This window comes from Diuraphis noxia, unplaced genomic scaffold, assembly GCF_037042655.1.
Source record: "Diuraphis noxia isolate RWA-SAM2 unplaced genomic scaffold, SU_Dnox_SAM2 contig0005, whole genome shotgun sequence".
NCBI lineage: Eukaryota > Metazoa > Arthropoda > Insecta > Hemiptera > Aphididae > Diuraphis > Diuraphis noxia.
In genome coordinates, this window is record NW_028301715.1 from 4,259,877 (window position 1) to 4,274,136 (window position 14,260).

The 14,260-nt window shown below is 34.3% G+C and overlaps 2 protein-coding genes across 2 annotated transcripts; both read left to right on the plus strand.

The window, feature by feature from the left end:
- Positions 1–294: 294 nt before the first annotated feature.
- LOC149054766 (uncharacterized) lies at positions 295–10,923 on the plus strand. Its single transcript, XM_089229144.1, has 2 exons — positions 295–952; positions 8,791–10,923. The coding sequence occupies exons 1-2, from the start codon at positions 924–926 to the stop codon at positions 10,742–10,744; spliced, it is 1,983 nt and encodes a 660-aa protein (XP_089085270.1). The 5' UTR covers positions 295–923; the 3' UTR covers positions 10,745–10,923.
- Positions 10,923–12,910, plus strand: LOC149054767 (uncharacterized; the record flags this gene model as incomplete). The annotated part of the gene is made up of 1 exon (XM_089229145.1): positions 10,923–12,910. A coding segment is annotated over one exon (702 nt), but the record flags the coding sequence as incomplete, so codon positions are not given.
- Positions 12,911–14,260: the final 1,350 nt, after the last annotated feature.

The window sequence follows — 14,260 nt, forward strand, 5'->3', positions numbered from 1 at the left end:
TCGTGAGGGTCATGAACGAAGTCATGAGAGGGTACCAGGACGAGTTCGTACCAGTTGCTATGTACTGACGTCCCGCTGAGACATCTAAACACGCATATACACATAGATATGTATAAGTGACCCTGGGGCGTATGATTTCGCCAACCAATTATATTGTGTAGGACCTCAATAGTTATATCGAAGGCCAAACTTCTAGCCTTTCCAAAATATTACCATAATTGGAATTAAATATACGAAATATTAAATATGAAATCGTAGTCTTGGCAGGCGTATCTAGAGATATGATAAATGTCGTCGGGTTATGGAGATTACGTATCGCGAATAACCAGGATGTGGACCGACCGGTCGCATGGGCGTGGGAAGCTGCGATATTAAAATAATACACGCGTACGCTTTTGCACGACTCGGCCATGGACACATACGTATCTTATCGATAGGAGAGGAAATGCAGAGAGTAGGACTATCTGGACTATATAGGAGAGCCCCGATTAGACCCAATTCAGACGTGAGCCACCAGAGTCAGAACAAGCACCTTCACGCCAGACACCAGTCCAATTTAATTATTCGGACTTAGAATATTTTGCAACCAAATCATTTTGTGCAGTAAAAGTGTTTTATTTACATAATAATCAAATAAATATCTAATAAATTAATCACAAATTAAGTTGTTATACTTATTACACCCAATCCATCTACCTCAACACCAGTCGTTTGTCCTCCTGTATGCTGGGACGCTACAAATTTGGCGCAGTCGGTAGGATTTTCCATCAACGGGAAGCTGAAAATTTTTTTGTTTTCAACTTCACGGAGGCAACTCACCCAAGAGTCACGTTTGGAGGACTGATCACCTTCCAGCAACTCCGGGAAAAAGGGAATCTACGTAGCAAGCAGCTAGAGCAGTCAGGACAACAACAAGAGCAACAATGGAAGCAACTCAAGCAGTGACAGTATTGTGAGTTGTAATTTAAGTTTCGGGGTATTTATTTATGTAGGAATTTTAATTATAAGGCTCTGTCACGTCTCCTTTGGATCTGTTAAGACCATCGTATAAAATTTATTGTGAAGGTGTATATATATATATTATCTACTTAAAGAAATAATATGGTAGGTAATGTATAAAAGTGTAGGAAAATTTTGAGAAATATATATATGTTATCTACTTAAAGAAATAATATGGTAGGTAATGTATAAAAGTGTAGGATAATTTTGAGTATATAAAGGGTATATGTACCGATAAAAGTGTTATAAAGAGAATAAATGAGTATAAAGTGAATTTAAATAAATGTTATATGAGAATAATTTTGTGGTATAAATTAATATGAAATGAATATAAGTGAAAATAAATGAGAATAATTTTGAGATATAAAAGTGAATATAATATAATTGAGAAAATAATAAAGAGTATATATATAATTGGAAATACGCGCGTAATGTCCTATAATGTAATGTCATATAATGCAATGTCATATAATAGATTGAATTGAAATAAAGAGATAGTGAGTTAAAAAAATAATTGAGAGTTTATTAAATGGTAGTTAAACCATAATTTTTGTGATTTTGAGATATATTGATATAAATGGATAATTGAGTTTTAAAAAGAAGAAATAAATAAGTGAATAAATATTTGAAATAAATGTGCGCACATACATATATAAGTTGAATTAAAAGAGAAATACTAAAGAGTAAAATTGAATAAAGTGTAATTGAGAAAAGATATATAATAGAGTAGCTTAGGGGCCCTAGAATAAGCATTATATAAAATAAATTAGTGAGAAATAAATCGTAGTGAATATTGGAGTATTGGGTAATAAATATTATAGTTACTTTTAGTAGGTAATTAAATTAAGAATTTCAAAATAAATATTTTGAACAGTTATAGAATTAATAATAAATAGTGGTTATTAAATAAATAGTGATAGAATAGTTAGCGACATTAGAATACAATTTAAGTGTTTAAATTTTAGGTACATACAATAAATAAATAATTTTATTTAAATAATTTTACTAAATGAATAAAATATACATTGATGAATAAAAATTTGGGAGATACGTCAGAGAATCCGACAGGGAATTTAACGGAAATAAATAACGATAGTACTGCGGACATAGGCGTACAGGTAGGAGAGGCAAGCGGTGCTAGCGTAGTAGCTGCCGAAACAAATATAGTAAAAATCGAAGAGTTAATCGATTTGAATAAAACAATTGAATACCCGAGTCCACAATATTCTGACCAAGATAGGTATTTAAGAACAGCTAAGGGAATAGCTTGGGTAGATTTAATTGAAACACCGAGTAGTTTACCTAGAAGAGGAGGAACTCGATCTGATCCGGGGGTAGTACACACGGAATTAGTCGCAGAAAAACGAACTAGAAAAGTTAGTAACGCTACACTAGAAATGGAATTCGATAAAGCTACGTCCCTTATACCGATATGTACGGGCGCGAATAATGTCGCGGAATTTATTAATACGTGTGATATTGTTGTAAAAGCAGTAGATAAGGATAAATTAGACTTGTTAGTTAAAGTAATAAATTCGAAGTTAGCCGGAAATGCTTTAGAAGCATGTAAATACCGCGAGACTAGTACCTGGAATAGTATAAAGTCAATTTTAAAGGGAGCTTTTGAACATAAGTCATCTGAGAGGACACTGACTTTAGGGTTACACTTTGCACGTATGAAAGAAAACGAGTGCGTCGCGGAGTACGCGAGTCGAATCGAAGAAATCTATTATAAATTATGTACAATTGCAACAGAGAAATTAAATGAAGCCGAAGCCAAAATCTATAAAAGTCAACTTAAAAATCAGGCATTAATAATTTTTGTTAACGGGTTACCGAAACATTTAAATCTTGCACTAAAAGCTAGGGATCCAAAAACTTTAGAGGATGCTATGCAGGTAGCAAAAGACGAAGAAACCGAATATAACGCTAATTTAGATGTAGAAAAATTACGGAAAAACTTGGAAAGACAAGATTTAAACGGGGGAAATGTACTTGAAAATAAGTTTAGGAAACAAGGAAATGATAATAATAGTAACAAACAAAATTTTAATCGCGGAAATAATAGATATAATAATTATAACAACGGGTATAACGATTCTAACAGGCGAACTAATAATAACGTATATAATAATACACTCGATAAAAATTTTAATCGGAACGGATATAATAACGGAAGACAAAACCAGAGCAATTTTAATCAGCGTAATAATAATCAAAACAGGATATCGCCGAATAACGCAGGATGTTATATCTGTGGCGGCACAAATCATTTCGCACGAGACTGTAGGCAGGCAGGTCAAAATCTGAGACAAAACATTAATATGAATAGACAACAAATTCCAAATTTCAATCCGCGTAGAAACAACAATAGTAATAATAACGTAGTGGAACCACTGAGTTGCACCTATTGCAATAAAAGAGGACACGAAATTTCGAGTTGTTACACAAAACAGCGAAACGATAGGAATAACGCAAATTCGTCGGGAAACGCTCAGATGCCAACCTCGAGTGGGGTGAGATTGGTACATCAAATAATCGATTCAGAACCCTCACAGAGCGATGCTTACGCATTTCAACAGCTATAATTCAAAATCATATAATGTTACAATCACCTAGTTTTAATACAGAAAACGTTCAATTACTATTAGACACGGGTAGTGATTTAAATTTAATAAAAATAAATAAATTAGTTAATAACACGATAATAAATGAAAATGAGAAAATTTATCTAAAAGGCATAAACGAAAAAATAGTTCCTACAATTGGACGTACAATAATTACATTAATAATAGATAAAAACGAATTTAAAACTGACTTTTTTGTAGTAGATAAACAGTTTCCGGTCGATAAGGACGGAATACTAGGACAGAAATTTCTGATAGAAAATGACGCTATAATCGATATCGCAAATAGTACATTAACAATAAAAGATAAAAATGACTTTAACGAAAATAAAATATGTTTCACATTAAAACCGCGAACGGAAACGGTGGTTTGCATACCGATTGCAGATCCCGATATGGAAAATAAAAATATTTTAATAAATAAACAACAATTATCAGAGGATGTGTATTGCGCAAATATATATAATACGGTTAAAAATGGCAAGATTACAGTTAGTGTATTAAACATATCAGAAGTAGCACAGGAAGTGAAATTAGCGCAGATTAATAAAATATCATATGAATATGACGTGGATACAGATAATCACGAAATAAAAAATATAGTTCATGATAATACACGCGTAGATAAAATAAAAAGTCTTATTAGGAGTGACCATTTAAATACAGAAGAACGCGAAACGATAATAAAAATTTGTGAGCAATATGCCGACATATTTTATTTAGAGAACGATTATTTAACTATGACAACAGCGGCAGAACACGTAATTAAATTACCTGTTGACCAAGCCCCAGTTCATCGAAAACCATATAGGCTACCGCATGCGCAGTTACCTATAATTGAGGCAGAACTTGCGAAAATGGAAGAAAACGATATCATAGAACGGAGTATGAGTCCGTTTAACGCACCACTCTTATTAGTGAAAAAGAAGGCAGACGCGTCAGGGAAGGAGAAGTTTCGAGTAGTTATAGATTTCAGGGCATTAAATAATGTTACCTTAAACGAATTCCACCCTTTACCGAATATCACAGAGATTCTAGACCAATTAGGTCAATGTCAGCTTTTCACTCTACTCGACCTTCGAGCGGGATACCATCAGGTACCTTTAGCAAAAGATTCTAGAGAGCTTACGGCCTTTTCAACAGGTCAAGGTCATTACCATTTTAAGCGATTAGTGATGGGATTGGCGTCAGCACCCAGTACGTTCGCACGTATGATGGCAAACGTTTTATCAGGACTAATTGGAGTAAAGTGTTTAGTTTATTTAGATGACATAATAATATACGCGAAAAACTTAAGTGACCATAACAATAAATTAATTAGCGTATTCGAAAGATTACGTATACATAATCTAAAAATAGAACCAGACAAATGTGAATTTCTAAAACGAGAATGCCTGTTCCTAGGACATATAATTTCGGAACATGGAATTAAACCAGACCCAAAGAAAGTTACTGCAGTTCTAGATTTTCCAATACCAAAGAATGTTAAACAAATAAAAAGTTTTCTAGGACTTAGTGGATATTACCGGAAGTTTATAGAAAATTATAGTTCGATAGCTAGACCGATGACTAGGTTGTTAAAGAAAGATGTAAAGTTCGATTGGGACGATGATTGTCAACAAGCGTTTGATAAATTAAAAACATTACTTTGCTCAGAACCAATTTTGCAATACCCAGATTTTACGAAAGAATTTATACTTACGACCGACGCGAGTGGGAAAGCGCTAGGAGCAATATTATCACAAGGGAAGATAGGGAGCGATCTACCTATATCATACGCGTCTAGGACGTTGAGTCAGTCGGAAGCGAATTATTCAACAACGGAATTAGAATGTTTAGCAATTATATTTGGGGTTAAACATTTCAGACCATATCTCTACGGTAGAAAGTTCACAATTCTTACAGATCATCGACCATTATCTTGGTTGTTTAACTTAAAAGATCCTTTATCTAAATTAGCAAGGTGGAGAATCGAATTGGAACAATATACATATGAAATTAGGTATAAACCAGGTGTACAAAACGCGAATGTAGACGCGTTAAGTCGGATGTATAATATTAAAGAAATAAAAGATGAAAGTTACGCAAACTTTCTTGAAAAATCGGAAACTATGATAATAACCAATAGAAACGTGAAAGAGGTACACGGTGAACTAATAGAGTCACCGAATGAATACAATATAGTGTCAGAAATAGAAAAGTATTATAATTTTAGGTCAGGAATAAATTACGAACTAAAACAAAAATTCGGAAAGGATAAAACACTAAAATCGAATAAGGATATCGGGGGCGTTGTAAAATTTAAAACGGACGATAGATATATAATATTTTTGATAACGAAAAGTAAACAGAAGCAATTAGCGACGTATGAAAATATGCATCTCGCATTATTGAATTTAAAATATTTCTGCGAAAAACATTCATTAACTAAGTTAGCTATGAACCAGTTAGGGCGGAAAGACGGTTTAGATTGGGCAAAAGTTCGATCTATGATACGATATGTATTTCGTAACACAAACATCGAGATAATAATCTGTACTAAATTAGAATACAGTAAGGAAGAAAAATTAGTTATTTTTAAACAATTTCACGATTCTTTACTAGGAGGTCACGCAGGAATACATAGAACATATAAAAAAATTAAACGGCAATTTAACTGGCCAAATTTAAAACAGGAGGTAAAAGATTACATAAAAGGTTGTGCTTCATGTCAGGCGAATAAAACTACTAACAAACATCATAGAAGTCCCATGGTAATCACTACGACAAGTTCTAAACCATTCGAAAAATTATTTATGGACATTGTAGGACCATTAATAGAAACTGAGTCAGGTTTCAAGTACATACTTACTTTTCAAGACGATTTGACAAAATATTCGTTGGGAGTCCCGTTACATGACCACACGGCGAACACGGTAGCGAAAGAATTTGTTACTAAGTTCGTATGCGTGCATGGAATACCTCAAACGATTTTAACAGATCAGGGCACTGATTTTCTTAGCAAAATCTTTTCCGAAGTATGTAAATTACTAAAGATTAACAAAATAAATACAAGTCCTTATCATCCACAAACCAACGGTAGTTTAGAAAGGTCACATAGAACTTTAGCCGAATATCTAAGACATTACGTAGATAAAGATTTAAATAATTGGGATCAGTTACTGCCTTACGCACTATTCGTATATAACTCAACAGAACACACCGCAACTAATTACCAACCGTATGCGTTGTTATATGGAAGAGATTTAGATATACCAGTAAAATTAAAATGTAATCCAGAACCTAGGTATAATTATGACGATTATGTATTCGATCTAAAACAGAAAATGCAAGAGTCGCATAAAATCGCGAGAGAAAGGTTAATACAAAAGAAAATAAAATCTAAAAATCATTATGATAAAAAGGTTCACAGTGAGGACTTAAGGATAAAAGATTTAATATTACTTAAAGATAAAACCCAAAAGAATAAATTGAGCGCGTTATGGAAAGGACCATACGAAATTCTAGAAGTCCTAGATAGTGAAAACGTGGTAATAGCGCGAGGTAGACAGCGGGTCACCGTGCATAAGAACGATGTAAAGAAATATTATGAGACCATGGTATAAAGTAAATAAAAAAAAAAAAAAAAAAAATAATAGATAATTAAATATTGTATAAAGAAAAAGTAATAGACGTACGTAATAATAGAGTAGTACGCAATTAGCGAAATTAGATATAGGTATAAGTAATAAATAAGTGAAGAAATGGAATAATCATAAGAAGAAGATATTTGCATAAATAAATAGGTATAAACCCAAAATAGTAATAAGAAAATGTACTATTATAGATTAATGATCGTAATGGCAGCCCACGGGGACTCAGACATTCCGGACGAGTCAAGTGTGCAAACTAAAATATATTATAAATACACGGCGGGTAACGTAGTTATCAAAAATGTGACGGAAACTCAACATAATGATATATTAATACCTTATATGTATGGACGGAGGTGTAACTTAAACAAGTTGCGAATTAAGTGTACTACGTCAAGTGGCGATGACATGGAAGTAGGAGTAAGAGATCACCCAAGAATGATGGTGCTAGAAAGGAAGTGTGTGTTGGTTATAATGAGTTTAGATGGTAAAGAAGATACGACCGTTATTGCTAATAACCTTTACTTAATGCACCACATATTGGATTTGGAACCGGTAATGGAAATACAGACTACAGAAGCAACAGAAGTGGCACAAGGGGGAACTGAAGTGAAGAAGAGATCACTACCTGATAGTCTGAACTCTACCACCGCTACGAATAGTATGAATGAAACAGCAAGGACAGAATCAATCATCAATTCGACATTATCAATAGCTGAAGCAACGAGACCAGTTAATGGAACGAGTTTGGTTAAGCAAGACAACGCGACGACCACTACTATGACGACACGAACGGATAATGCCACTAAACTTACGACCGATAATCCACCCACAACTAGAGTAAAGAGGGGGACCACGCAATATACGCCAAGTTTTATGATCAAGGTACCACAAAGAACCACGGACGCTGGACAGAACAGTCACAAGCATACTAAATTTTACGACGCATCTGATGATGAAATAATTAATAAATTGAATACGGACGACAACGGTATCAATAACACGAATAGTATATTCGAAACTGTGTATACAGAGAAAGAAAAGAACGATAAAAAGGCAAAAACTAACGGGAATATAAATCTGTTAAACTACATGGTCTATGTTTTAACAGGATCATTATTAATGACGACTATATTATTAGCACTTTTTATTAAATGTAATTATAGATGTGTACATAAAAGTAGATACAGATATATGGTACAAACGCTAAGTGAAGGTCAGGAAATGAGACAAACGGAATGCTGAATAAAATATGAAAGTAACACGAAAGATAGTATAATATAAGAAATAAACTATAAATTAATCACGTAGATAAATAAATTAATAAAGGAAGTAGAATTAGTAAATATTGATAGAGATGTACAATAGGTACGCTGTAGGAAGTAATTGATTAAGTAGAAAAAAAAAAAAAAAAAGAAGTAATAAAGTAAATAAACAAATAAATAATAATGGCGGGAATATAGGAATTAATTAAGTACTAAATATAAGGTATATGTATATTAACATGTACTAATAAGTATATTATTACGTAGGTTAACACTAGTGACAATGAGTCAAGGACAACTTCCGTATACCATCGAAGAATTTAAAAATCAAACAACAATGTTTTGCGAAAATCGAGGGGTAGTTAGAATCGAAGGGGCTATGTGGGAGTTCGTAACATATGTACCATTAGAAAATTACGATGCTAGGCATGATAAACTATATAATGAAATTATGTCAATGACCAGCCATTGCAAGGATAAGCTGATGGAATATGAAATCTGTTCACGGTTTGATAATATATTGAAAACGATGTTCCAAGAAATCTCTATACAACGAGAGCAAATGTATGAATCTATAGGCAGATATGTGTCCGATAGCAAGGGGGAGTCGACTACGAAAGGTCATAGGACTAAGCGAGGTTTAGTAAACTTTATAGGATCGGCTATGAAAACGTTATTCGGAGTATGCGATGACGACTGTACGAAGGAAACAACCGAACACATAGGTCAGATAGAACATAGTAATGAGAATATGATCCATATACTTAAAAATCAAACGACAGTAGTAAAATCAGCCATAATAGGTGTAAGTACGGCTGCCGTCGAAATAAATAAATTATATGGGGAGTTGGAAGAAAAACAAGGGATGTTATATAAAAAGATTAGCGAATTAGCAAACAATACACACACACTAGAAACTCTGATTCTCACGAATAGAATACACAGTATTTTCACGGCATTACTAACACAATACGCATACGAAACCACCACGATCAGTGCGATTATAAACGCAGCTAGAACGGGGGTACTTCATCCGTCGCTTATAACGCCACGGGAACTTGCAAAACATCTAACTGAAATTAAGTTAGTTTTACCACTCAATTTTAATTTACCAATGGGTACAAAACCGAGCGAGATATATGAACTAAGCAAAATTACTAAAATGGCAGTTTTTTATAGCGGTAATCAAATAGTTTTTCTAATTAGAATACCTTTGATCACGGAAATAGAATTAACATTATACAGGATTTTACCTATACCACACCCGATAGAAACACAATTAAACGGAAATATAGATTATAAACACAGTATCATTCTAAAACCAGAATTCCAATACATCGGTATTACTAGAAATCGTAGGCAATACACCACGTTTACGGAAACGCAATTACTTCAATGTAAGGAAACCGAAGTTTTTACAATTTGTCCAGAATTTCAACCTATTCAACATGAGTCGGAAAACCAACCATGTGAAATAACGTTATTTAAAAATCCGGATACTCTACCAAGCTCATGCGAGGCAGGTATTATCATATTATCTAAAAATATATTTCATAAATTAAAATATGCAAATGCATGGATCTATACAACTAGTGGGGAAACCTTAACCATAACATGCCAAGGAAATAGAGAACCATATATAGTAAAGCTAAAACATCAGGGGTTAATCAAACTAAATCAAGACTGTAGGGCATATGCCGAAGATATCATATTGAATCCAACGAGAGATATTAAATCTAAATACTACGTTAACTTTATACCACGAGTAGGGGAAGGGAAGTTAGTAGCCACGCTTCCTAGGCAAATTAAAAACTTGAATCTACCTAATATAAAGACCAGACATGATTCACATAAATTAGATAACGTAAACGATTTAACACATTCTTTAGACGACGTACAAAGTATGATCGATGACGAAATATTTAGGCAATCAGGACATGTGACCGATAATGAAAATAATAATTACTTGATATATATAATAATAGGATTGATGACCTTTGCGACAATACTATTGTTATTTATATATATAACGTATAGGTGTAGATTAAACACTTGGGAACCGATTAAACCACGATATAATATAACTCCACACCCTATACCAACAAGTCGAAGTACATTTTATGTTGATACACCGATAATTGCGGAAGAAAGACCTAAAAGTCCACTACTGGGGGATACACCGGACAGATTGTCCTTATCTCCACCAAGAATAAAAGATTAAATTACTGTAAGGGAAATGTAAAATAATTAATATTAGAAAGTAATAAAATTATAAAAAAAAATAATAATTAAGTATAATTCGTAAATAAGATATAAGTATAATATAATAAAGTATAGTATAAAATAGGGGGTAAAAATAGATTTAAAACTATACATATTAAAAATAATGACCTATTAAATTAATCAACAGAAAGGAAACACACAAGTTTGTCATCATGGATTTTGAATTTTCGATGATAAATAAGACTGATATGGTTCTGATATCCGGGGCCATATCCAATAGTTTGGACAGATACAAAATAAGGAAATTGGAGGGAAGACCGTTAGTACTACCAACCAACACGGAGGTCAGACCTATATTGGACCGAGAGGTTGTGGTAGTAAGAAAAGAAATTAAACGTATTTTTAGATGTAAAGAAGTGTTGAGAGATACTTGTTTAGGACAGTTAGAGTTAAGTTTAAACACAGAATTAAATAATTTAGATAAGGAATATATAGAGGAATATTTAGCACATGGAGATAAAATTAATATAATCGTACTATGGAACGGACATTCGGATGTAAGAGTATTACATAAATTAAAAATAAAACAGGTTCCGATTCTTAACATTACTTGTTACGACACGAGGTTCGACCAAAATTTCAGCATAAGGTTAGAAAAACTAGCAAATAAAGAGATAATATTCGAAACCGATATCGGAAAGTTCGATAAAATAGGGAGATTGCTGAACCTCCAAGAAACGCATGATGCAGTTTGTAAAAAGACACATAATATAACACATGCCCATGATCCTCGGACGGATGTACAATTTACAAAATGTATATTCGACCACGTAGTAAGAAAAATGGGGTATGGTAATTTAATTAAACATTTTAGATAACTATAGGTAGAGAATAGAAAACTATAGATGGACCGCTACGACTTGAGACCTATGCAAAAGAGTCGTAACGGATATGTCCATAGGTTGGAATAGATAAAGAACACCGGAAAAACCGGATAGTACCTATAAACTAGAATATATATATATACACTTAGAACGTATAGAATGTATGGTTAAGGGAATTAAATTAAAGGGATAAGTTAGTTAGAGGAACTTTATTAATATTGTTATAAAAAAAAAAAAATGAAAAAAAAATAATGTAAACTATGGTTATGGGAAAATATTATTATTAGTATTATAGGACAATTATGTTAATCAAATAAATAAACAATTAATGGAATATACATGTACTACTAACACAATCTTTATTATTATATAAGTACGGAAAAAAAAAAAATATATATATTATTAATATAACTATTAACCAAAAATATATCATATTATATAAAACATTATTATTATTGTAATCTAATTATTGTAAATGCGATAAGCATATAGATATATTTATACATTCTAATCATTGCATGTAAAACTATGAAATTGTAAGAACTTGTAAGACATATAACATTTGAATTTGTACACAAGCTAAAGCTTGTAAATGTAAAAATGTAAAGTAACTGTTACAGATACTATTTAAAGATTTCTGTCTTGAGGACAGAAACCTTTTTTTTAGGGGGGAGGTGCTATGTACTGACGTCCCGCTGAGACATCTAAACACGCATATACACATAGATATGTATAAGTGACCCTGGGGCGTATGATTTCGCCAACCAATTATATTGTGTAGGACCTCAATAGTTATATCGAAGGCCAAACTTCTAGCCTTTCCAAAATATTACCATAATTGGAATTAAATATACGAAATATTAAATATGAAATCGTAGTCTTGGCAGGCGTATCTAGAGATATGATAAATGTCGTCGGGTTATGGAGATTACGTATCGCGAATAACCAGGATGTGGACCGACCGGTCGCATGGGCGTGGGAAGCTGCGATATTAAAATAATACACGCGTACGCTTTTGCACGACTCGGCCATGGACACATACGTATCTTATCGATAGGAGAGGAAATGCAGAGAGTAGGACTATCTGGACTATATAGGAGAGCCCCGATTAGACCCAATTCAGACGTGAGCCACCAGAGTCAGAACAAGCACCTTCACGCCAGACACCAGTCCAATTTAATTATTCGGACTTAGAATATTTTGCAACCAAATCATTTTGTGCAGTAAAAGTGTTTTATTTACATAATAATCAAATAAATATCTAATAAATTAATCACAAATTAAGTTGTTATACTTATTACACCCAATCCATCTACCTCAACACCAGTCGTTTGTCCTCCTGTATGCTGGGACGCTACACAGTATACCTAGACGATATAGTAGTATTTTCAAGGAACGAGTACGAATACCAGGCCCACTTAGATAAGATTCTCCAGCGGCTCAAACGGTCCGGACTAACGTGTGCAACACAAAAAAGTATAAAATCGGACTTCGTGAAATTTCATTTTTGGGGCATATTGTAGACTCGGAAGGGATACAGAAACAACCGGAAAAATTGGTCTGCATAGACAATTTTCCGGTTCCTAAAAAGGTTAAGGACGTAAGGAAATTTTTGGAAGTGTGCAACTGGTACAGCCAGTTCATAGACAACTACACGAACACCATATCACTCCTAACAAATTTATTGAAACAGGGAGTAAAGTGGAAGTGGTCAGATGCAGAACAACGTGCGTTTTTATCAATTAAGACCGCGCTAGTCACATCACCGAAATTATCGCCACCCGAGTATAGTAAACCGTTTTGTCTACAAACGGATGCAAGCAAGATTGGAGCCGGTGCAATTATTTTCCAATGGGGTGACAGCCCGGAAGAAAGACGCATAGTGTCCTACGCAAGCAAAAAGTTTAGTGAGACACAAACATGGTACGCCGCGGTCGAGCGCGAGTGCCTAGCTATAATCTTGGTGATCGAAAAATTTCGTCCATACCTTGAGACCCGTCGTTTCGAACTCCTAACCGACAACTCAGCACTAACGTGGTTACACAGGGCTAAAGACAAAAATTCTAAATTAACACGTTGGTCACTACAACTAGCTAATTTAGACTTAAGTACGGTACACGTCCCGGGAAAACAAAACGAACCACCCGATTTGCTATCTCGGGATCCGGTACTCGGCACCCCCATAGACGAAGACCTGCTTGAGGAAAAATTGATAGGCCCACCCACAACGCCGACGACCAATTTTGATTTCGAAAGGGACCACATCTTCTCTATGTTCGAAAACCACGACAGTGACAACACCCCCCTCACCGCAACGACGTTAGAACAGTGGCAGTCCGATGACACCACGATACGCGACGTCATCGCCGGTCTCAAGTTACACGGTCCAGCACGTAACACAAGGAACGCCAAAACGGGAACCGACACTCTTTTCCGACAGGCTCTTACGTGTAAACGTCGGCCCTAATGCTCTCATCGTGATACAAAAGTACAAAGCACAACACGTAATTTGGAGGTGTCACGATCACGTCTTGTCCAGCCACCCCGGCTGGAAAGAGACGTACCGGACGGTTCGACAACGGTACAATTGGAAAGGTCAAAAGAACGACGTAAGGTTATATGTCGGTGCG

Coding starts and splice junctions, on each gene's coding strand:
- LOC149054766 (XM_089229144.1), top strand. CDS start 924: ATGGAAGCAACTCAAGCAGTGACAGTATT. Junction 953..8,790: donor ACTCAAGCAGTGACAGTATT/GTGAGTTGTAAT, acceptor ATTATTACGTAG/GTTAACACTAGTGACAATGA.